This window comes from Halyomorpha halys, unplaced genomic scaffold (genome assembly GCF_000696795.3).
Source record: "Halyomorpha halys isolate HHAL.00 unplaced genomic scaffold, Hhal_1.1 Scaffold879.1, whole genome shotgun sequence".
Lineage (NCBI taxonomy): Eukaryota > Metazoa > Arthropoda > Insecta > Hemiptera > Pentatomidae > Halyomorpha > Halyomorpha halys.
Genome location: NW_027111254.1, coordinates 367474 through 395413, shown reverse-complemented (window position 1 = coordinate 395413; position 27940 = coordinate 367474). Strand labels below are relative to the sequence as shown.

The 27940-nt window shown below is 27.2% G+C and overlaps 1 protein-coding gene across 1 annotated transcript in view; it reads right to left on the bottom strand.

Annotated features, from left to right (window-relative positions):
* Positions 1-27940, bottom strand: part of Rbp (RIM-binding protein) — a gene marked incomplete in the record, with an annotated part of 213970 nt that overhangs the window by 13244 nt on the left and 172786 nt on the right. The window contains 8 exon segments of the mRNA XM_067049278.1: positions 1565-1602; positions 18410-18645; positions 18876-19024; positions 21787-21879; positions 23528-23753; positions 24796-24955; positions 25097-25244; positions 27210-27361. Coding sequence (XP_066905379.1) covers positions 1565-1602; positions 18410-18645; positions 18876-19024; positions 21787-21879; positions 23528-23753; positions 24796-24955; positions 25097-25244; positions 27210-27361 — 1202 coding nt within the window.

The following is a 27940-nucleotide window of genomic DNA, read 5'->3' as shown; positions in this document are numbered from 1 at the left end:
ATAATTATCAGACATATAAAAATAATAACTAAATTTACAAAATCATAGTAATAAATATCAGATAATTTAAACCTTCATTTTAACATTTCTGTTTTATTAAACAGAAAGCTGGTATGATATAATAGGCATGATGCTATATTAAAATAAACATTCAAAGATACATGTGACCAATGATGTAAGCTATCTTGGAACTTATACATACTAAATATCATAAACATCTTTACCAGGAAGAGATTGTGTGGGTAGTATGTCATAATAGACTTTAAAATCAAACAAATATTAAATATATTACAATATTCAGAAGAAATATCACAAGGTTTTTTACACAGCAATACTTTTTTTTTTAAACACCCTTAATAAAAGCATATATCATAGGATCATAAAATCATCATATCACCATTTTTAACAATATAAGACCATATAACTATTAAAAATATGATATAACTGTGCAATTTTTAATAATTTTACTTTAGTATTTGTTTTAATAATAATAGGTGATAAAATGGAAGTATATAATAGTATTTTTATTGTTTTAGTGTTATAATTTTAGAGTATAAGTAGAATTATTTCCTTATGAAAATACACTTTTTTTTTTTGTTGTAGTCATACGGGTAATCTTGTTATTATTGATTTTGGAAATCTATCAATACACAGTTTGTGCATGACTGAAAAACATTAAAAGTTTTTATGGTTTATCCTGAGTAAGACAAATTGGTACCTTTTTGTTTTTTCATTTCTAATAACATAAGCACTATCAAAAGTTTTATAAGCTGATGCATATTTTAGAATCGTTATTCATGAAAAGCCATCTAAGAATAAAAATTAGTAATCTATGTAAGAATAATTAGACTATTCCTATGTTTTAAATTTATAAAAAAGCATGTTTTAATAAATCAATAATAATACTCTAATAATAATTCTCCATACAATGGTACTAAATACCGCTTGCTTTACAATTAAACATGCTCTCTCTCTCCCTTTTTCTTCCCTACAATTAATCTCACGAGATCTCTTTCTCTGTCACATATACACACAAATATTCACATGAGCCACTCATATTCTTTTGCACTATCAAACACACCCATGCACCCTTTGCTTTTAAAAGTTCACTATATTTACAGAAAATATATTTTATAAATAAAATAAATATTTAAAAAGCATTTAAGCACATCCCATTATTTTATTAATACTTCATGAAATTCAAAGAAGAAAATTAGAAAATATATATATATATTATTTGTTTGTTTAAATTAAATAAACAAAAAAAAAACAAAGAAATGAATATATATTGTTAAAAAAATGTAAGAAGCATTACTCACATATTATGTGTGTTCGCATAGCTCTAGGTAAAATGCATTCAGGATAAAAAGCTTTGTAATGCAGTTATTAGATATGTATTGCAAACCAGAAGTAAGTTGAAGTATATGCCTTTCTACTAGCTCATCTACAGCTTTTACTTTCTGGAATCGCAATGAAATTGAAAGGCAAGCCATTGGTTAGTGTTTTTGAACCATTAGAGTTACCTGTTTAGTTGTAAGTGAAGTGTTAAGTGTAGTGTTCTTACCTGCCGGTGGTCTACTTGTGATGTTACAGGACAGGCATCTAAAGAGAAGAGAAACACAGATAGAGAGACAGAGAAAGAGACAGAAAGGAGATACGACAAAATTAAATAGGAAAGATTGCAATACAGAAAGTAATTTATTCAACTAAGTAAATGAGCCACTTATACTTCATTGGAATTGATTCTTGGAATTGGTAAAAGTTTCTTAAGCGAAGCATAGCCTATAGTTTAAATTGAATATTAGGGGTTACTGTAATTCTTGTTTCCTATTATAAAAGTAAATCTTCTAAACAAATTCATCTATAATTGATGAGTCACTTCAAGTTTCAAATATTCAATTATTAATCATTATAATCTTATTAATTGTACATAATGAGAATACATTTTGTAAATAATTAATCAATGAAAAGTTATTCAACTGAATCTAATTATCAAAAATTAAACTTATTTTTATGAACTATGAGCAGAGAATAAAATAAATGTAACATAGTTTAGAGTTATTAAAAAAAATATCTAATAATCCTATATTTTAACCAGCAATGAGATATAAAATTAATAATTTTTCAAAAGTAATTTAATAGTTAAGAAAAAATTTCTAATATAAGTATATCATTATTAAATAAACATTGAAGTATAATTTAAAAATGGCATTAATAACAATTTTTAAGGTTTAAAACTGTAGATTAAGTTTAATGTCTATGTAATGTTGTAATAGCCTTATTATTTTTTGTTTTATATTATGAATTGAAATTGTGAAAAGGTGCTGTAATGAATTATTACCATCCAAGCACCTTAAATAACACTAAGCAAACTTTTTTTTTATGTATTATATAAAATAGCCAAAAAAATAAATCAGTGGAAGTCCTTTGTATCATTCATATTTTTATGTCGATTTTTTTTTAAATTTATTTTAAGTACTAATATAAAATTGATTTAAAAAGAAATTTGAACGATTAATTTCCAAAATCTTTAAGCTTATTAATAATGATTTCAATACTACAAGAATGGATTAGTTCTAAATATTAATTTTTATGATGAATGAAAATTAATGGAAATATTAACTTGAAACTGATAGAATCATTTAATACACAAAAACTTATTCAGTCTGGATCTTCCTGAGTTTAGTTTCTTCTTCCAAATTCTATATAACTAGTGCTTTCTTAAGGATAAGATATTGGTTATTTCAGTGACTTAATTGTAACTAGATTAATAAAATTCAAATGATCATTTGAATAGCAATCCATCCTATATGATTTTTTTATATCAAAAGTAATTTTCTTAATGATTTTTAGAGATTTATTGAAACATCTATTTAACATGTTATATAACATAGTTGTATGTTAATGAACTGTCATTCATTTCAGACCAAATGGTTTTAAGTTCCAAGTTTTAAAATGATAGAACATAAGTGTTTGGAGCAAGGAAATGAAAAATTAGATAGAAGGAGAAAGAGACAGAGGAATAGATAGATATATAGATAGATAATGAAAAATATATGCATTTTTCATGTCACATGTTTACAATTTGGATAAGCAAAGCTATCCCTAAATACAAGTCCCATAATGCTCTTTATTATTTATGATAAATATAAAAAAAAAATTAGACAAAAGCTAAATAATATACTGATTATAATCCTTAAAAAACATTTGTTATCCCTAATGTTTAAAAAATTTGCCTAGATCCAAATTATTATGATCATAAATCGAACATATTTAAATATAAATAATTATTGAAAATTATTAAAATTTTGAATCTTTAAGAGAGACTGTGCTAATAATACCATAAAAGTTTTTTACTTTTGAATTAAAAATAAGAAATGACAATTTAAAATTAAATGAATATCTTTCTTATGTTAAAGTAAGTGATCAGTATTGTACTAAAGTATTTTCAGACTTTGGATTATATTTAATTGTTTAATGGAGTAATTTTAAAATTATCACAGATGAACGTGAACATATATACACATTTTATAAATTAAGATAAATCACTCTTAATCAATGCAGCAATGCATCTAATTAATGTGAGCAACTCACTGTTTAGACTTTATCCACTGGTTTAAACCAATTTATTTCATCTTCATTTATATCATGTTGGGTATCTTCAAGTTGTCAAGACCGGGATTAATTATGGTATATCTGTTTCAAATAATCCCGTTAAAAACATATCTTTATTTGTTTTGAACTGGTGGCAGTTTAACTCCAATATTTTTTTGTATTTATGCTGAGTTAAAACTAAACCATTGTATGCAAATGAACCATCAGGAAACTAACCTACACAACGATAACATGTAATCATTTTAAGATTGTTTAATATAAGATTTATAAGAAACTTTAAATAGAAACATTTCAGATAATATTGTTGTAGAAAATAATTTTTATTATTTGATTAGTAAATACAAATGTAGATGGCGACATTATGACATTGCTTCAGACAATGGGACAACCAGGTTCCTTTGTTTGCTCAGTCGATTGTTGGCGTCAGTTTATGAAACATGCTCTTTGTCTTTTGTGATAAAACTCTCCCTAAATCTACAATTGTTTGGTAGCAGAGTATGGTTTACTGTGTAAAAAGTTAAGTAACAAAAGTTATTTATGTAAGCTTTGTGATTTTGTTTGGGACTAAACGCCAAAATAAACACAAAGGACAATGGACACCACAGTGTTCAGCATTTTAAAAGCTTGCTGCAGAGAATTATGGGATCTGGTCAATGAAAATCTAAGCATTTTTTGAAGCAAAGGACTTATATGAAGAAATAATTGAAAAAAATCTGCCGACTGGAGAAAATGCAGCTTGGACTAAGAAAAATAAAGAGGTACTGTCCACTATTATTTTAACTATTAGTGATGATATATTACCATTTTAAAAGAGGTTAAAACAGCGCAAAAAAAGTTTGGGAAAAATTAAAAGAAAAGTTTGAGGGCGTTCCAGAGGAAAAATTGATAGATTTAATGTTTGACCTTACCAAAATCAAGAAAAACAGCTGTGAAACATTGGATGAATACCTCACTAGGTTTCAATGTTTAGTCCAGGAGATAGTTCAACTGGGTAAATCTCTGACAGTCAGAGAATCAGTGAGATATATTGTAGAAGGCATACCACCCTGTTATGATCCAGTTCCAGTTGTTAATCCTATTTTGGCTAGTAGGAACATTAAATTTGCTGAATTAAGGCAAATACTTTATCATTTGAAAGGAGGAACACCATTAATAGAAACGAACCAGCATTAAAAACATATAAAAGGCCAAATTGCATTCCAAAAGTCTGCTTTATTTGCAAAAAGCTAGGTCACCTAAAAAATTAATCCTGGTTTAACAAAGAAAAGAATAGACAACACAATAGAAATGGACCTTCCGATATAGAAAAGCCTGAACCAAGCATAGAGCATCATTAGCTACGGAATTTGCCTTATGTGCAATTACCTATGATAATAGGTATCTATTAGAGGAAGGGACCAAAGAAACAAAGGAAGATTGAAGGAATATCAGTAAAATTTATCAAGAGAAAATTAAAATGAAGACACATAGCAAAGGTGGTATAAGCAACTCTAACTTTCAAGATGTTTTAGTTGTTCCAGAGGTATGTAGTGATCTAATTTCAGTGACCAAGAAAACTGAAAAGGAAAATGAAGTCATCTTTTCCCAGGAAGGTGGCATGAAAGAGAGTAATAAAGACAAAGTTCTTGTATTGAAAGAACAAGAGACAACAAATGAACAGCTAACATCAAATGATGATGAAATAGTCGGTGCAGTCTCAGATAAACATCATTTTAAAACTCTTAAAAACACTGAATCAAGTGTATGTGGTCAAGGTATTGACTGTTTCCCTGATTCAATTGAAAATGAAACATCTATGTTTGTTAAAGGCTATATAGTTGGTGTTGATAAAGAATCTATTAGCTGATATTGAAGAACATGAAGATACTAGAAGATCGTCTAAATATGAGTTAAATTGTGATTCAGGCCCTGATGGTGAAAGAATAATAAAAATGAAAGTAGAAAATGAAGGAAAAGATAAGAAGTGCCCAGGCAAAAAGAAGAAGCAAAAAGAGAAATCTGCTGAGATTTGGAGGAAGATTACGGAAATTAAAAGCTTTAAATGGTGACCCAGGAATTTGTTTAAAAGATAAAGAAATATTAGAGGTTAACATAGAAAAACTTGACCAAAAGATAAAGAAACTTTTTATTGAAAATTTTTACACCGAAGAAGATGAAGAACACCGTAGATTAAATGTACATGATTCTGATTGGAACAATAGTGAAAATAATATAGACTGTGAAGCAGATAATTTAGAAGGATTAAGTAGGATATTTATTCATAGTAAGGTGAAGAAGAAACCCAGAAAGAAAAAGAGATATAGAGATACAACAAATATTGCCAAACCTCCTGTTGAACCAAATGCTCATAATGACTTCAGAGAGTATTTTGGTGAATATTATAATCCTGACTATGAAAAGTCTGGATGCAATCGAAAGAAGAGAAGTTCAAATCATCTACAAAACACAGAAGACCAGTTGGGGATGTTTGAACCTAGGACTCGATGAAGTGTTTGTGAAACATTAAATTAATATAGAGTGATACAATAAAATTTAAAAAAATAAATAAATAAACAAAGTGATAAATAAAAGGAAATAATAAAATATATTTTAAAAAGGACATTGTTGTAGCAAATATGTTTTATTATTTGATTTGTAAATAAAACACTACTGTTTTATTTACAAATCAAATTGGCGACACTATGGCACTGCTTCAGACATGTTCCTTTGTTTGGCTCAGTTGATTGTTGGCGTCTGGTTATAAACATACTCTTTGTCTTTTGTCATAAAACCCTCCCTAAATCCACAACAAATGTTCCTTGAAATCTTTACAATCTCTAATATTGTCACTTCAGATTCAATATCAGATGTAAATATATAAAACCTCTATGAAAAAAATAAGTGGATAGAATAAAATCTTTATCAGTAAAGTTTGATGGTCAACTAAAATTAAGTAAACTCATGTTGATTATTCAGAAAGAAGATGTAATCTCAAGTAATTACAATGTACAATTACCTGGTAATTAAGATTTACTACAATAAAATATGTTAACTGGAATAAAAGTAATTGGTTACGATGCAAGCAATGTAAATCACCTAATCAGAAATTTTGATATTACTGGACATACTAAAATGGAATGTACAAAACCAGTATTCATTTTATACTTAAGGTGTGAAGTATTTGAAGTGATTGATAAATTAATATCCAAATTTAAATAGTCTGCACCATCTATGTGCTTTAGTTTTCTTAATAATGGTAATTAAGGTCAATTTCATTTTGTATTGACTTTATTATTATATTTATATATCATTTATGTATATCATATGTAAATTAATCTTTTTTTGTAAATGTTATTGTTTATTTAAAGATATGATTGTGTATACATATAGCTATGTGATTAGTTAATATTTATTTTATTTTTTCGCAAAATGTTATTTATTAATTTTTTATTATTAAAAGACATTCTAAAATTAAAAATTGAAATCTGAGTTGTTTTCAGATCCAATTTTATTTATATTTAGAATGCATTTTAACAAATAGTGTTAGTATTACAGAATCAACATTGTGTTTATTTGTTATTATGACTAACTTATTTTATCAATTGTGGTATTATGTATCTTTTCAATCTTCTGTTTTGTTTTGTTTTAATTGATGCTAAAATTTTAATAATATGATTAAGATAAAATCTATTACTTATTAAATAATTGTAATATGTCAAAAGACATGAAACATCTTTTTGTTGTATAAATGCCAAAGATGTTTAAGCAAAATATTTGAGTAAGATTGTTTGGTGAACAAAGCTTGATAGGATAAGGACAAAAAAAAGGTAATTTTCAGGTCAGTAGCCATAAATATTCAATATGCATAGGTATCATCAATGTTAAGTTGTTTGGATCATATCAAAGAGTGACAGCTAAAATAAGTGAGTCACTAAAAATAATGAAGCAGGCACAAGCAAAAAAAAAAAATGATTGGGATAATATGAGGTAGTAATTGAAGAAGAGTTTATGTAGATTACAAACTTCTTTTATACAAATTGTTCTACCTTTAAACAAACATCTGTCATTTAACTTTGATTTTTAACAGTGTCCACCTTACTATATTTAGTAAAAGCTTTTAAATACTATAAACAATTAAATTTGAACTTATCAGTTCCTCAAAATTTTATATAACAATGTATTTCAGCAAGTAGCAATATTAATTAATATTATCGTTAATACCCCCTCTTATATTGTACAGAACATTCTATTTTAAGGTACCATTTTGTCACACAAATCATAATTATTTTCCTTCATTGTATCGATTATTAAATGAGACTAAAGTTGATGTTTATTATGATCACTACTCTTTCAAAAATATATTAATTACTTATTAAATGAATTATTCATTATAACAATTTTTTGTAAGGTGAATTAATGTTTAAGTATATCTCATAAATTGTTCTTATTTGATACATATATATATTTTTTATATTCTTATAATAATATTAAGTATATTATAAAATTTATTAACATATTACCTGTAACTTGTTTTTAATTCCTTTTTTATCCTGATTTTTATATTAAAATATTTGTAAAATACCTTCCTTTTTCTGTTTATAACACTTAAAGTCTAATTTAAAAAAAATTAAAGTGAATATAAATCAACAAATATTCCTACCTGGAACTTCTTGTAATACCCATAAAAATAATGAACAGTAATTATTAAAATAAGGAAAGGTTAAAAATAAGAAATAAATCATAGGAAAATAATTTCCCAAAGAGAAATAAATTATTATTTGCAATTACTTTAATTATTGAACACATATAATTTGAAAACATATTTATTTTAACATATGAAGTGATAGGAATTAATTTATTAATTTATTATTTAAACTAAATTTTAGTGTTTTAATATGAATTCACACAATTATATAATGCATTTAAAGATACTTCCAAGCTGTACTATCTCTGCTATATTGCACTTGAAATAACTCAATAATTTTCAGAACCGAATGTAATTCTAAGAAATGTATTAACATTTATCAGGATTTCCATTGCAATCACTTATTTTAACCAATGGTTATTAAGGCTAGTGGCAATGAGTGCTAAAACTTAATGAGTCAGTTTTTTTATTCCATTGGTCTGACTAAGGGGGACAAACTCTGCAACCAGCACAGAAAAAAATCATTCTCACTCTCGACTGTAGTGAGGACACACATCTTAGAGTTTGAATACTTGTCATAAGAGAAAATGGACTTACATGTAGGTGAATACTCATTTGAATATGTAAAAAGCTTCATCTAACAAGAGCTTATATCAAAATTGAAATAAGAAAAAGTAAACCTTTTTCCATAACATAAAGTACATCTGTTTCTTGAAATAAGTCCTAGATCTCTTTATTGAATTGTCTACATCAACCTTGGTTTTTCATAGCTGCACCAAATATCCGACAGAGGATCTTTCTCTTGAATACTAGCAGTTCTTGTTAAAAAATCTTTGATGTAGCCCATGTTTCTGATCCATATAATGGTACTGACTGGATAAGTGTTTTATAAGATCCACTTTGGGCTTTCTTGACAAAATGCTGAATCAGAGGTGGAACATAAGATGAAAGTAGAACCTGTTGGGAGTCAAAATTATTTTTCTTATCTCTAATTAAGGATTCTTATCTTGTGTCACTCCAGATCCAAGATACAAAAATTCCACAAGCATTTGAGTATATGAAAGCCAAATAATTAGAAGAATTCATTATTTAATATGATCCAATATTATAATGGTGAGTGGAAAATAAGAAGCACTGCTGAAATCAAAACCATTTTTGGAAGTGTAGGCATAGTAATATTTATAAAGCTCTAGAGAATCAACTAGCTAAACCATGAACTACAGATAAGTAATGATCAATTTCCAACAAAACCCTTTACAAGATCATGCATTCAACAAGAAAGAGGAGACATAAATGTAACTGATAGCTCAATGACAATGAAGACAACTTTAGGAAGATTAATGGAAGAAGCTGGAGATCAAAGGACATTAATGTAACTGATGGTTCAATGAGATTAAGGAGAACTTAAGGAAGATTCTTATAAGAAACTTAAGATCTAAGGCTCTCCTTAAACAAGATTGGGGTAAGGATTGCAAAAAGAGATCATGACCCTCCTTAGTGTTATAGATGACACTTTTAACCAACTTATAGCCAAATATCATTATTTTATTTATAATAAATCATTTCTATTCTCATCCTAGTTAAGGATGGTAATTTTTAATTCATTACTTTAAATTTAATTTCATTTAAGTTAAGTAATAATACAGGTATACTTTATTTTTCTATTTTAAAAAACAATGCTATTTTTAATAATTCTAAGGAAATGATATAAAGGAGCTACCAGGAATATAATTCAGTCAAGACATAATGAGAATATAGTAACTCAAAGAACTATTAATTTAGAGGTTATAAGTTCAAAGCTAACTATATTAATACTTTTTTTTGTTTCTTTATTTACCATTGTTATAAGTCGCCTGGTATTCTTTAATTATTATAATTATCTATCAAAAGTGATTTTATTGTGTATTTGTGATTGTGCATGTGTTGGTGTATCCTTTCTTTACTTCCTTTCTGATCTAACCTTACCTACACAGAGTTACCAACAATTTTAAATAGGCCTAATTCACTGAAACAGTTAACTATAAGATCATATTCAAATGTAAACAAAACCTATACTAATCTTGAGTGAAAAGTAAAACTGTTGCTGGGAGTCTGGATCAAGATTTTCTTTTCTTAGAAATCTTCTTTCAATTTGATGAATTATACTTATGTGTCAAATATTTGGAAATCACTAGGTCATCTCAAAATTAATTTGATTTTGATTTATCAATCATTTCCAAAAGAATAAATTTATCATCTGTCCGCTTTGTAGCACTGATCCTGGCATTATTCCTTTGAGTTAATTATTTTTGTATCTTTGAATCCCAGAGGGGACAATTTTATCAAGTGGGAAGCTCAAATGATTGGTTTATCTTCAGTGTGTAGAAAAATGATGTGAAGTGAGAGAAGACTGCTTCAGATTTAAAATGATCATAACTCATATGAAACTAGTTCAAACCTTGTATACCAGTACACATTGGAAAGCAAAAATGATAAAATTTAAATTAAATAAAATATTGGAAACCAAACATTTTTAATAAACCTAATTTATAAATGGTGGAGACAATGTTATTAACTGATGTCATTTTTATAATAATTATTGGATCCCTCCTAGATCATGTTAGTAAAAATTGGAAACTAATTTAACCTTTAAGCATATAATATTAAAAACTTGAGTTCCTTATTAAAAAATTATTTGTTGACTTATATTTTAAAAAAAAAAAAACTAAGTTCTATTTAAGCCAGTTTACATTCTCTAAAACACAATTGGTTTTCTTGATATATTTTTTAAAAAAACATATTGCTAAAAATAAAAAAAGAATCAATAAAAAGAATTAAATATACATTATTTATCATTACCCCAGAAACTTAAGATTTAAAATAAGATCAGTTGCTTATCACTTATTCTTCCTATCTGAAAGTACACAAACTAGAACAATTATAAATGAAAAATTTCATCTCATAGTCATTTTTAACTAAGGATAGGTAAAATCAATGTATCTTTATATGTAGTAGATTAAGCTACATCAGCTACATTTAATAAATAAGGAAAAACCTGGATTGAATTTTCAGAAGCCCTTACAAAATAATTAGCAACACCAAGGATCAATTGAAAAGTAAAATATAATATTTTTAACATAGATTTATATAAATTAATATTTCTTTGAATTCGAATAATAACTTATAATCACGATGTTATAATAAAAAATATACTCAAAAGAAATGATGGATAAATCTAGGAGGATAGAAAACAATTAGTCAAGTATTACTTACTGAACATTGGATGTAGCAATTTTTTTTTTATTAAAAAGGAATATTTTGGATTTATATTAATTAATATTCGAATATTTTTAGTGAGGAACCTATGAATATTAAGTTAATATATTATAAGTTTGAGCCGTATCAAAATGTATTTCTGGTGTAAATATTGATGAAATAAAAAAATAATTTGAAAAGTGTTATACTTACAGTTTTTTAATGAATAATTTATTATTTGTATGTTTATTATTGGGAAACACTCTTCAATATTAGACCCAGCCTCATACTCATAATTCAGAAATATTTTTTCGAAAGTATTACATAAATCTGTCATTCAACATTGTACTAAATGATTTATCATTGAGGTTGCATTAACTTAGCTTAACTTCTGTCCCTTGTAATCTAAGGATGGACTTAAAAAGTAGAATAATTTGGTATGGAGTTCTCTAGCAGAGAATCTGCTTTCAAATACAGGAGTTTTTCAGGAAGGAAAGAGAGTACTTAATTTTTCTCTTAATTCCTCTCTAAATAAGAGAAAATCAAAGTAAAAAACACCATTAATGGTTGTCCGGGGTTGGTCCAATGAAGTATTATGTTAGCCCCAAATGTACTTAAGTTTGTAATAGCAATTAATTCCTACTTACTTAGTTTTCTAAATAGTAACACACCATTTAATTTTTGAAATTATTTCTAAAATGCTAAATAAAATATTTTTCTATTCTCAAAACTATTAATATTTCAAGAAAGGTGGAAAACATTTTAATAATTTAACTCTTACAATTTTTAAAAATTTGATTGGCAAAATATTAAACAAGTTTTAAAGATGTATCTTATTTAAGAATAATGGAATATATATGCATAAGCTCATGATCTTCAGGGAGCCATTTAAGTGAGGATCCAGATTTATAGTAATATACATAGCTGTACTTACAGCTATGAATATATATTCAATTGTGTAATTTAAAAAAAAAAAAGCAACTAAAGATTGTTACAGTATATCATTGAGATAATATTATATGATATAGTCTTTAAATTTTCCAACACATTGTCTGATAAAATTTGTAGTATGCTCTGTATAAAGAAAACCAATATATTTGGGGAGCACCTCATGAAAAACACTGTTTCTCAATTCAGTTCACTGACAATTAGTTGTTTTGTTTCTTTTATTAGAAACTCAAAACAAAATTTCTTCTTTATAATAGGTATTTAAAAATCTTTCTTCAAAAGGGCCATTTCTATTTATCATATTTTTTAACTGTCCAGGAAATAACAAACACCCTTTTAGATTAGCAACTATATTACTTTCCTACTTATAAGATCTCATGTTTTGGGCTTAATGACCATTTCTATAACTCATAACAAAACATTGATCAGATACCAGGGATAAATTCTAAGTAATAGAGCTATATGTAACCCCTATTATTGATACGAACAAAATAAGTCTCTCGCTGGATTGCCATCAGTTTATTTTTATCAATATTTATATATTGGGAAACACTTTTTTGGAGATTATCCATATAAGCAATATAACCCTTCATGTGCTGATAATTATTTTCCTGCAAACATGTTGATCAATATGTGTCTCTAAACCATTTCGAACTCTTTCCACCAGAACCAGAAAAAAATAAAAAACTCTTCAGAACTAATGTAACAAACATATCAAATAGTGACATTATTGGACTTATTAGATGTTACCTCTCATTTCAAGGAAATATTAGGTGTTTGGATATAATTTTTGATAAAAATAAAAGTCATTATCAAGATATAAATCTATAGCAACAATTAAGAAACCTATTTTACATCTGTCTGTTTATAACTTCAATAAACATACACAGAAGTTAGACAGCGGCATAGTTAAATAAATATCAATGAGCCAGTGCTAGATATTTAAAATTAAAATGTTAGAAAAAAAATTCCAAAACTACATTATATCGGGCAAATCAAGGATTTCTATGTATCATAGAATTTAAACCTTTTAGAAAGTAGTCAGGCTGTGAAGTGAAGAATAGATTTAGTTTATAAATTAAAAGTGGCACCATTATCCTTTAAAAAATACTAAAAACATGATAACAATATATTAAAAATTATTTACTTTGAAATTTACCTGATCATTATTAGTGATAATTATCGCAATCTCGCTCAAAAACCACATACATGCATATACACAAACATGCAGACATTAAGCAATATAAGCAAAACAAATTAAAATATTTTCAAAACATATTTCCTGAGGAACAGAATAAAATTTTAACTATACATTCTAATAATTATAACCATTAGACAATAAATTGTATATGAAGTATAAAATATATTTATATGATTTTTTCCAAGTTCCTTTTATGCTGGAGAATGATTACTACTTATAATCAATAAAATGTCCTTTAGAGGTAATAATAATTGCCAGCTGTATTCTTCAATCATATGTATAATGATAAATACAAATGATAAATACGAACAAAATAAAGAAGTAAACGATACTTGGGACAGAAATGAAAATTTGTGAAGATGGTTATCACACAAAAATATCAGTGGAACTTTCAAGTAACTTGACTGTAACCAAGTAAAGTTTGACTACAAATAAGGCTGATTTATACTAAGACCAATGGTTTATTTTTAAAGGTATAACCATCAAGGTACAATTTGATTTTTTTTTTAATGCATAACTAGGGGCCCATTTTAAAAATTGAAAAAAGCTCAAGAGTTAGCTAATCAAAAAAACAATGAACTTTCATTTCCTACCTTTAATTTATATTCATATATATATATATATATATTATACATGAAATATGGTGATAATTTAATATAATTGTTAACGTGGTCATCTTATTACTATTATCTTTAGATTATTATAAACTATAAAGAAGTTTATTAAACATCAAACTATATGAGTTGAATTAAAAACTTAAGAAATTAAATAAAATTTTATTTTTGGATACTAGACGATATAATATTAATCTATAATAGATTGCATATTTATATTCCACATGTTCTTAAAGAAATGAATATGGTAATATGAGCCAGTTTACACACAATTAATGTAGCTTATTGGAAACAATATAGTTTTATGACATTAATAATATAAAATCCAATAATTTATGTGGTGAAATATAATTAGGTATGTATTATGTTATACTTTTATAGCACGGAAAAATATATAATTATATGATATTAAAAATTTTGTACATGTATGAAAAAATAATCTACAGTATGTAATCAAATAAAAAATTGTGTTTTTATTTATACTTAGAACAAATTTTTATTTAATTAACTGTTTATATATATATATATATGTATATATATATATATATATATATATCTAACTTTAAACCCAGTGGTATAAAATGAATTATTTCTTTAAAATTGACTTATAATAAGCACACTTATGCATACCATTTCTATTGTTATTGTGTATATGGCTTATTCTCAAACAACTTGTAACTTTCAAGTCCCACTTGGATAAAATTATTTCCATGTACAACTGTATATTCATATTGGTTACAATTAGAGATTGGTAAGATGGTATCAATCAAAAGCTTTGTAACAAATACTGAGTTCATCCAGGCAAAATAGACCTGATCCTAATATGCACATTGATACAAATAATACAGACTTGACAGCAATCCCCACATCTACACAGTATCTGTTGCGGCAGACAGTGTGGATTGATACTTGATACAATTAACTGCAGCCAGCTGATACAGTATTATGTATATCTATATTATATACAGATCTATGGTTCTCATCCTGATAAGGATGATGATAGACATAACACTAGCCTTAACAGTACAGTGAGGCTCGCTACTTGCTACCCTTTTTAACTGCTTGTGACTCAACTTACCTAACATTGTAGTTGCCAATTCCTGCATTTGTCAATTTTTAAAATTGCCTTTAAATTTAAGAACTGTAATTAATTGATTCCATGGATAACAAAAATAAGATAAACAAATGTGTTAAAGTAAATTCTAATCACTTTTGATAAAAACAAAACTCTATTAGCTTGGTTAAAAAAGTATTTACCAAAACTTTTTTTTTAACAAATTAAATAAAATTAAAATTAAGATAACTTTTTAAATGGGTACATATTTATGTGAAAATTTCTTACATGTATCTTTTCAAGATAATTGGTTGATATAAAATTAGCTCACAACATATATAAAATATTAAATTTGATAAGATAAACAAGTAGAAATTAAATTAAGTATTACATTTCAAAAACCTTTTTAGTTACAATCATAACCCTCCTTTTATTTCATTATTTTACATAATTTTTGTTGAAATCTCTTTTAAAGTTAAGGAAAATTATGTACTTGTTCTTTCCACCATTTCAAGGGATCTGTTTTCATCTGAAAGAGGAATGGAATGTCCTTGGGTTTTTAAAAAAATAATCCATCTATTTAGAGTACAGTGAAGTCAAGAAGGGTTGGCTGGTTACAATAGTAGCCTAAGTATCGAACAGTTGGTCGATGTTGTATTAGCTACAAAAGTATTCCCCAATATCTACCCATCCCTAGTTAAAATACAGTCTTGTGAGAAATTTGGATTATTGTCCATTACATATGGACATTATGAGTTAACTATATTGCAATGTTTTATAAATGTTCTTCTCCCCATGAGCACATCAATTATCATTGCCATGGCTGTTCCAAAGTAATACATCTTAAATTTATTTTCATACACTTCTTAAAAAAAAAAACTTTTACTGTTTTAGGTCTTAATTGAATGTTTATAAAAAAATTAGCAATTAATTTTATCATATTAGAAGAGGTTGTAGGATATTTCAAATTATCTAACAGAAAAAAACATTGGGATGGACAAACTAAAAAGATAAGCAGAAAAATTGTGATGACTTTTGCGATTATGAAATGTTTTAGCAGCCATGAAATATATGATTTTGGATACCACTTTCACACAAGTCAGCTGAAATGATACGGTAGTAGCTTTTTGAATTATTATGGTTGTTGCTTGATACAGTTAGTGTCCTTTTGTTTAAAATTTGTTTGTATATTTTATTATGATTAGTTATTATTATCCTTATAAAATGAGATCTCAAAATTGATAATTGTACAGTAATTCCATATTAAATCATTTTTTAAAGTACATTTTAACAATTTCATGGCTCTTTATGGCAATGTTAAAATCATCATAATGGCATCTTCACAACAATGGGTACAGAAATTTCAAATAAAAATTTTAAAAGTAAATTGCGTGTTCAAATTGTGGTCGATAGTAGTTTCAGCTAAAAGCTAATGATATAAAGATCTTTGGAGATCTTTTTATTATTATTATTTTTTTTTTAAGAACATGGGGTCCTGAAAACTTTCTATTATTTGAGAATCAATCACCCATATAATCATTAGTTTATATTAAAGTAAAATTAGATAATCAAGTTATATATTTAAATTGAGGTTATACATTATAATATGAAATAATTTAAAGAATAGAGTTAAAAAAGGACAATTACCAGGAAAATAACATATGTGGTCACATGTTTTTCACTACTGTTATTCAAAGTTTACCATGATGTTAAATGAATAGGATTACTTATTTTCTAAATATTATTAGTAGTTTAACTTTTCATCTTCAAAATTATAAATTTGTTAAAAGCATCCATAATACTAATGACTGTAAAAATAATAAAACTGAAAAAGCAATATTTATGTTTGATTTACTCGATAAAATGAAATATTACTGTAGAGTTAAAAGTCATATACTATTATTATATATTGTTTACTTGTTATGCCTATATGTTGTATTATTTAAAAAAAGTTGTCTAATTAGATTTGAATAAGTATGCTTCAGTCCAATGAAGATGGGCAGCACAACTTTGTTGTTTTTTAATAAAGTCTCTCTCTATATATATAAATTTTCTTATAGATTAATCATTAATTTATGTTAAAAAGTATCATGTTTACTAGGTGAATATGAGATGTATTATATGGTTTAATTTAATTATGAATAAGAAGAAAAAATAGTTACCTCGGGTCATAATTATAAATTAAGTTTACCCTATATAACATTTAATTAAATATAAATCTCTTAATATTTTTCACAGCATTTTACATATATACTGACATATTTGTATATGCTCCTTTATTTTACATCCCACTAGTTGGGTAGGAATAATTTTTTCAATATTTAATATAAATAATTAATGAATAAATAAAACAATGATCTATGATTTTATCTACAATAGTGTGGCTATCAGCCTATGTTTATCATATGCTATATAAAAGCAATTTGTCCTTAAATTAGATGATGTTTTTAATATATTGTTATGAAGTACTAATAAAATGTTTTGTATTTAGGCCTAACATTTGCTGAGAGTGTCCATGTGGCTTGCTAAAACTACATATATCATGTACTGTAATTTTTTGACTCATCGTTTTAAAGAACTTAAATAACTATTACTAAACTCCTTGAAATATTAATGAAGTATTGTTAAGTAATTTTCATACTAGTTTAACTGATGAAAGAGGTAACGTCAGTGGCATTAGAATGCCAAAAAACCTGAAGTTTATGTAGCCATTGTTTAAATGGTTCATTATTCATTCTGCTTAATTATTGTATAATTCATAGTATCATTTATAAAATGTATTTGTATAAATAAAATTTATAATGCATTAATCATTGCATGAAATTGGTTCAATCATTGTAAATTCAAATAATCATTATATTATAGATATCAAATTTTCATTATAAGATTAATATATTTATCATTTTATAAAAATTATAATGTACCATTTATTTAAAAAATATAATAATAAAAAATAACTCATATTTACAACATAAGAATATTATACCTCTAAAGATTAGAAGTATTACTTATTTTATACATCTAAATATATTTAATAGATTAATTTTTCATCTCCAAAAATATGAAAATATATTATAACACAATAATTATCAATTTAACCAAACACATTCTTTGATTACCTTTTCTCCGATCTGATCGAGGTTCAGGCCGTGGTGGTGGTGGGGGGCCTCTAGCGCCTGGACCGTGGCCTCGATCTCCTTGTCTGGTACTTCTCTTACCAGGCTCAGCTTCTGTCAGGAAGTTGGAAGGTACTAGTCCTCTTACTCCATCCAGCTCACCCATATAGAATCCATCATCATCCATTTCACCATAAACATAAATAACATTGCCAGTTTGGAAGGACAATTCCACCTGCAGTTAGTGCAAAAAGCAACTAGACCCTCAAATGTATATAAGACTAAACAATGTAATTTAAATAGATTAAATATTGTTATATCACAATTTGAATATATTATAATACAATTATATTTTTATTATTAGATTTTAATAATTTAATTTATTATCTCATAAAAGCCTCTCTTTATCAACGATTATAATATACAATTTTATTACTAATTTAATTACTACACAATTTAGCAATTCACCTCAGCATCTACATTTGGAGAAAGTTCTTGTGGATCATAATCATACATTGCAATCATTTTTTTTACAGGCATATTTGCATAAATATCTCCCCATCTGTCTCTATCTCGGCTTCTATCTTTATTTACATTCTGTACACCTCCGTCCATACCCTGAAAAATATAATTTTATTTAATCACTTCTTATATAGACCTAAAGGAAAAAACTAATTACAGAAAAAGTAATAAATTATTTTCTATGAATCTCACTCTTGAATCCTGATGGTTACTTTCAAATTGAAAATGTTAATGTTACTTCAGTGAAACAGAAATACAGGCAGTTGTCACGAAGAAACAAGAATAAAAGTTGATAAAGACTGCATCTACCTTACATATCGACACATTTTGAACATAATAAAACCCTCGTAATACTTCTTTTCACTTTGTTCTGCATTTCAGAAGCCCACTTTCTTGACATATCTTTTATTCTTGTTTCTCGAAATTCTCACCACTTATTTAATTATATTTATATTTACTACCCTTCCTGTTTTATTTATATTCATGTATCTTATCTTTTAATTTATATTCATGTGTTACCTTCTTAAATGTACTTATATTAATTACTTTATTATTAATTTTCTATTATAATTTACATTTCTCTGTATCCCCACTCATTTGGTATATTGTCTTTCTTAATCACTTACACATATTGTATCCCATTATTTTATACTTTATTTATTCTTTGTTTTTTTATCTATGAGTTTTTTTTATAATTTTGTAAATATCTCTTCTCCCCCTCTATTATATATGTTACCATTTATTGTTTACCTAATTAAAATTTTTATTTTTACAATATTTACTTTAAAATTATTTCCGTTATTATGTGGCGTGCTAAACTGCCATCCCCACTCCTCCCAATACAAACAGCTCACTCTGACTTTGACTTCTGTCAAAACAGGTATGAATTCTTTCTCATCATTTGATTTTATTCTTTTCTTTTTTCATCTCTTAATTTGTACTTTCTTTAATATTTCTTCTCTTATTTTATCTCATCATTTGATTTTATTCTTTTCTTTTTTCATCTCTTAATTTGTACTTTCTTTAATATTTCTTCTCTTATTTTATCTCTTATCTTTCTGCTACTATTTCCGTTTTCATTTACTATTTACAACCTTTAATTTTTCTTATTAAATTTTACTTTTCATTGTATACCCCTGTTATTTTCCACTTATGTTTTTTTTGTAACTATGTCAAGTGTTTGTATCTTTTTTAGCCCTGACGAAGCCCTGCAACGTGGGGCGAAACGTTGGCTCAATAGTATACCCATTTACTATTTGAGTTTTTTTGACCGCACTCGGACCATATTCCATTCATCTATACACACAGTCAATCAACAATCTTCCAGTTTGTTATTAGTTATGTTTGCCATATATTATTATTGTCATGTTTTCTATTTTTTCTTATTCACTTCTTTCGTCTAACTTAACTTCATATTTTGTCTCTTTATCTATATATAATATTATGGTTATATATTTCATTAGTTTCATATATTTTTTTTCTCTCAATTTTATTTTCTCTTTCCATAATTTTAATTTTTAAATCATTAATAAACTAAAATATTCATATTCCTTTGCATTATATAACTTCAAATTTTATTTTATTTCCTTAATTATGTTCTTTTTACTCACTAATTCAATTACTTATATATATTTTATTTCCACTTCGTTCATCACTTTAATTTTATTAATTTCATTCTGTACAATTATTTACTTTATGGCATTCTGTTTATATTTTATTTTTTGTATTCATTGGTTGTTATTTTGTTCTTTGTTCTTAGCCCTGATAAAAGCTAGAAATTCTGACCAAAATGTTGGCACGATTAAATAAGTTATTTCAACTTATTTGTGTTGTATTTTGACCGCACCTCTCAACCATCTTCTCCTTGTATAAATCATCTACGGTCAACTATCTCTCATCATTATAAATTATTTTTAATCATTGAGAACAGAAATTTACTCAGATTTTACACATGAATATATTTGATTATAAACTTTAATGAAGAATTATATCATCAAGCATTATTATATTAATGTATTTTGTAATCAAATTAAATAATTATTCTTAAAATAAAGCAAAAGAAACACTTTACTGGCAATGAAGTTAAATATCATCAACACAGATGGATCGATTTTGATGAAAAAAACTTTATCAGTGAAATGTTTAATTTATAACTCATAAAATAGTAGATCTGGTACAATTACAATTGGAAACAAAAGTATAAATACTTATGCAAATAAATTAAATTTAATCATTTCAAATTTATGAAGGTATTTATGTTTGTAATCTGAGTTTTAGATAGATAAATTTCTTTTTTTATTTCCATTACTACAGCAGACATTGTTTCATACCAAAATATTTGTATAAATTTGGTAACATTTCTCTGAGATCTTGACTACCTGTTGTATTATAAATCAATATGTATTAAAGCTTTAATTCATATTGTATATTAGAAATAAGTAAGTTGATTTTGGATAAATTTATGACTCTATTTTTTGTTGAATACATTTTTTAAAAAAAAATTCAATAATAAAAATAAAAAATCAACCAATATTCACTGAACAAATATTCCTAAAAATAAGACAATTGAATAATGCTTCAATTATTTAAATTATATTGATTATTGTTGTATATTTAAAATATTTTCAAAGCTAAGTAGATGGTTAGTAAAAATGAATTGTTTATTGTTGAATAATGAAGTTCACATTTTGAATAATGAATTTTTTTTTTTATTTAACTTAAGAAGATACCATATAACAATATCTATGACTAAAGCAAAATAAGTTTATTGGTAAAAAGTCATCGCTTTAAAATAAGTTTAAGTAATTGAGAACTAAATGTGTTCTTGGGAAACGTTAATGAAAATAAAAACAACATACCTGCACTTCTATGACCATATTATGAGGAACAAATCCCCTTCGGTTACGACATTCTCCCCAGTAAAATCCATCAGCATCTTTATCGCCAAATACCTGTTCACCATATAATAATACTATTTACAATAAAAATAAAAACTTTATATGTTCAAGTAATTAATGGGGTTCTAGGACTACTCTTATTTTGATAAAATAGTTGTGTAAATCTTTTTTGTAATTAATGTTACAACATTTCAAGTAATCTTGCAACACTGAAAGGGATCCACCAGCAATGTGCTTTGCCAGGGAATGGAGACAGACATTGTGTTTATGGAATAGCATTGTGTACACATTTAGTTTGAGCCAGTCAAATAGTATGTTAACTAAGAGAACCTATTCATCATGAGATGCTCCCTTCAGGCCATGATTGAGGCTTTTCTTGTATTGAGGATAACCCCAGCCAACTGATGCTACTTAGGCCTAAGAAAAACCAGCTACAGGCGAGTACTTTCTAGGAAGACCAAGCTCCACCTCAATAAAACTTTGGTCCACCCCGTGCTTCTTCATCGGTCTGAGTGTTGGACAACATTTAAGGCCAATGAAAAAGAGCTCCTGATCTTTGAAAGAAAAGTTCTTTGCTCAATCTATGGAGATAAAAAAGTTAGAGAAGAATGGAAGAGAAGGATTAACCATGAGCTATAAAATGACTTTGGAAAGACTCATGTCAGAACAATGAAGCTAAGGCATTGGAGAAATGCAGGGCATATTGCCTGAATAGCAGATGGGGAAATCCCAAAAATGCTGCTAACACAGCCTATTCATAGAACAAGGAGGAGAGGGAGACCAAAGCTGAGATAGTCGGAAATGCTGACAATATCCTCAAAGTCAGGAACTGTATGGTATCGGCAAAAGACCATAAGGATTGGAGGAAGAGGTTAGAGTAGGCCAAGACCTGTAATGTTGTAATGCTGTTATAAAGAAGAAAAAAATATTACTATACAAGATCTTTTTAAGCGTGAACATGGATAGTATATACCAATTAGATCACTGTGATTTGTAACCAATAAATGTATTTTTTAATGAACAGTAGAGTTTGCTTAGTTCATGGTTTAGGTTACAAATAATTAGTGTTAATTATTAGTTTAGGTTACAAATCATTAGTGTTAATTATTGGTGTTAGTGCTCACCAATGGTAGAGTTAGCATACATTATGGTTCACAGACCATTACATTGTGTTATATAGTTTTTATAGATAAAATTATAACGTCTAAATCTAGTACTTTTTTAAATTCCTGGATATGTGCAACCATAGGTACAAAAAACATATGTTACCTACTACTGCATACAAACATTCTTTCTTTGAGCACATAAAAAAATTGTAGAGGAGACCCTTGTTATGCGTAACTTTTTTGAATTTTTGAAGTCATATTAAATGTTATAATTCCTTGAAAACGTTAAGCCTATATAAACGTTAAATCTAAATAAGTTTTGTTCATACCAAAAGTCATTCATTATTTTGTTTCATACATTATTAAACGTATTTGAAGACTAAAACATGTTACAGTTTGCACTCAATATTACTCCAAAAGTGATAATAGCTTTATTGGAAGTTAATTTATTGATTGTATAGATAATGAAGTGTTAGATGGTCTAGGTGGTGATACAAATCATTTAATTTATGACATTAAATAGTGTAAGTGATGTAATCTTAGGTTATAATAATTGCTGATCTTATTTTTATATCCAATACACTATAATTAAATACCTTAATGGTGTCACCTTCTGTAAAAGGTAACTCTTCATCGCAAGCATCTGGGTTTGGAGACATAGTTGTAGGGTCGTAATCAAACAGAGCAACGAACCATCTGGGGCGTTTTTCCCTTGATCCCTGTTGGTGTGGTCCAGGATGAGGGACTCTAGAACCACGATAAGCTGGCCTTTCTCTTTCCCTAGCAGCTCTGCCATCCCCTCTTTCAGAATAAAATTGGTCCCTGACAGAAGAGATAGAAAAATCATATGTTTGCTAAAATATTATAATACTTTCTATAAATTTTGTACCTGTTATTAGAATAAATCACATCCAAGTTATACTAACATTACTGAAAAATTTAATTTTTTGAGAAAATTTCTATTTCAATTTTTGATTATATATCAGAACAAATTTTTGTTTGCTATCCACTTAAAATATTAGAAGTTTATTCATAATGAATTCATTTACATTAATATTGCATTAAATAAAATCAAGCATCTAGAATTAAAAATCATTATACTATGTACTTGATAATTCTGTGTGTGTCTGTGTAGAGAGAGAGAGGGGGAGAGAGAGAGAGAGAGAGAGAGAGAGAGAGAGAGAGAGAGAGGGGGGGGGGCTTTCATTTTTAACTGGTGCTATTCTGATATATTTAGTTGCTTCTAATACAGAATTTTATAAGTCTTATCGGTAATTGAGTCCAATGGGATAAAAAAGCTAATGATATATATTACCAGCTTTGTAACACTGTAATAGGGCAAAGGAAGATGGAAAACAGTGTTAAATTGCACATGTTTAAGGTAGTTTATCTACCTACTCTTTTTCATGGAAATGAAATCTTGGTCTCACTGGATAGGCACTGAATAGTATTTCTGGAAAGCAGGAGACTGAGAACAAGGAAAGATCAATTCAGGAATGAGAGGGTATGGAGACCCTGGATTACCTGCCTTGAGAGACACAATTAAAATGAGGTAGCTGAAGGGGTTCAGTTATATGAAGAATAAGGTTTAGACTCAATATTTACAACAGCTCAGTAGAGCTCTCTAAGGCCATGAAATATGGATAAGCTTGCAAAATTTGAACGATGGAACATGTTTCCTATGTGCTAGAAGCAAGAATAATGTTAGAAATTAGAAATTGTTTGGCAAAGGCACAATAAGAGAAAGTTAAAGGGGAGGTAAAACAATAAATCCTTATTTGTAGAAGAGAGTCTAGAAATTCCATAAGCAATTTAATTGTATTTTATTAGCTTCGATTAAATGTCATGAATAAATTATAAATACCTGTCATCTCGGCGATGATGTCTGGAATGGTGTTGTACATGATGGCTTCTAGCTCTCATACCACTACCTCTGGAATCATAGTGGCCCCTTCCCATACTCCTTCTATCTAGATAATCATCTTCACTATAATTACCCTCACTACCTGTGTCTTTTGTGATTTCTAAAATAATATAATGTCAACATGGTGTTATTTTTAAAAACAATTATCACCATTTATTAATAAAGGTACGCTAAAAGCATAATTAATTATCATATTTGATCAATAATAATTTTTGTACCATATGTAAAGAAAAATACTTACCTATTGCAGGTATGCTAATATTATTATTTGGATATATCTCCTTATCACTAAGATTTTCTTCTGTCTCAATGACTTGACCAGGTCTATGTTGGTGGCGCATATGAGCTGGAATGGATGATCCGTATCTTAACCTTCTTTCCTCTTCTTGCTGTAAAATTGAAAAGAATGTGTAAAAAAGTTATATTTGTTTAAGATGGCACAATATAAATCTTCTAATCTATTTAGTAACAAAATTATAAGCCCATAAGCATGAATACATTTTTCAATTGGTGGGATGAAGATAACTGTAGGTATTATATATTCACTTGGTAGAAAAAAAAGAACTGAATACTCTGATATTTTCCCATAATTTTAGTACATATGATTTTTTTTTTCATGTTAATAATTAGTTTCTTATAGGTAATTAAAACATATTGCACCATAGACAAATCATCTATTAATAATATTCTATAAATAGATAACAAAAGATCAAAATGAGAAAATGCAATTAATTTAAAAGATGTAATTCTTAGATGCTTCTAGTTTTAAACAACTGATTGCCACCGAATAATGGACATTACTCCTTTTTGCACAGGATTCTAACCCAGTCAGGTATAGAAGAAATTACATTATAATTAAAATTTTAAAAAATCATTAAAGCTGATTTAAATTACTAGGAAGATAACAATGTCTAATATGTCTACCTAATATATACCACAAATATTCTATCAAATTTATGTCAGAAGATTGTGTGAGAATGTCCAAAACAGTGATGCACATCTGCTCTTAGTATTTGAAGACAGTTCTCCTCAAATTAAATAGGCCCCAACAAGATACAAACCTCATATCTGGCAAATTTAAATACTAGAGAGTATATTACCTGCAAAGTAAGGTATTATATATGGTATAAGTAAGATCTAAAAAAGAAAAGATGTGTACATACAGTTCAGAATAGTTGAATCTGGTAAAGCAGTCTCAAGACAAATAAGCAATTATTTCCTATTCTTTTAATCCCGAATGAATTACTTCAATGCACTTAGTCTCAGTCTAATCTGTACTAACCAACGTAACCACAAAAACAACACATTAATCAAAATCAGACTTTAAAATCAAAAATATTCAAGCGTCCGATTTATTTTCATTGTTATATATATTTTCTTTTGGCCCTATAGGCTGTGGAGATCCTTGGCCACGTGCTGTGGCCATGAAGAACCACAAACACGATTAATGATTAAGGTTTATGTAAGCTTCTTTCTTTTCTTTGTTAGATCCTTAATATAAGTTACTTTACAGTAATATATATGGTATTTATTGTCGTTATTGTTGTGGTTATTTTTGGTAATTTGCCAGATTACGGGTTTTTATCTTGTTGGGGCCTATTTATTTGTAGATCATTGTCTTCAAATACTAGGAGCAGGGGTATTTCACTGTTTTTGGCTTGCTCACACAAACTTCTGACATAAATTTGATAGAATATTTGTGGAATACATTAAGTAGACATATTAGATATTGTTATCTTCCTAGTAATTTAAATCAGTTTTAATGTCATTTTTTTAAAAATTTTAATTATAATGAAATTGCTTTTATCATGGGTGTACCTGCAGGGAAGCAGGAGGGGGGCAGCTGCCCCCAAGGAGAAAAGCAATTTTTTTCAAGTAAATACTAATTTTAATAACTAATAAAGCACTGCAACAATTATATATAATGATCTTAAAATTTTGGTTTCTTTCTGCTTTTCCATGCTGAAATATCACAACCTGATTGACTATGGCTTGCCCCCCTCCCCATTGACTATGGCTTGCCCTCCTGATTGACTATGGCTTGCCCCCCCCCCAATTGACTATGGCTGATTTAATAATTTTTAAGTAACAAGTGGGTATATCAAGATGCATATAAAAGTGAATGAATTATATACTTTAAAATCATAGTAACTAATATTATATGTTATAATTATAATATAATTTTTTAGTAACATAAATCCATTATATTATATTACTGCAATGCTAAGAAATATAAAACTAATGTAAAATTAGTACTGAAAAAAATAGCTAAATAATATTTTGTTCTTCAGAAAAGTTTTATCTTCCCCATATTCTACTGCTGTACTGAATAAAGAAAAAACAGACATAACTACCTTTTCATTTTGATGTTTGTCCTTCAATATATGTATTGGAATTTGAGTTGGAATGCTGTCAGATGACTGACTGTCTCTTGACTTTGTTCGAACAGTTACTTGCTTCGGATTTAATCCAAGCAGTTTATTTATATCTATTAGTGCATGATCCCCTAAAAGTTTAAATAATTTGTCTAAATTGTACTTCATAATACAACCAAAATATTTCAACACAGAATTTGGAAAAATAAAGTATATACAGAGTGCCTCGCTATATATGTTCACTCCCCCTAATCTCTACAGTTTTTTGAATTTTGATATGATCTTTGCTGGATCAATGTGGTATTTGTTCTATATATATATTTTTTTAGATTCTGATTGTAAATTGGAAAAAGTTTGGTGTGAAGGAGGGCGAACCTGTATACTGGGTCACTCTGTATAATTGTTTTCCCTCTCTTTTCCTTTCATAATAATAAAATATAGTCAATAAAATAAATGTTCCATTCCTATAAAAATATAACTTCTGAATTTAAAGTAATAAATGTTTAAATATTAACATTGATTAATAGGTAATATATGAAAAATAACATTTGGAAAATCTGAAAAGTAAGCTCATTAAAATCTATAACCAATGATAAATACATATATAAAAATGAATACAGACTGCAATAACAAACAATAATCCTGTTATAGGAAACTGGAATAAAATAAAATACAGAATATAATAAATCAACTGGAACATAACAATAATA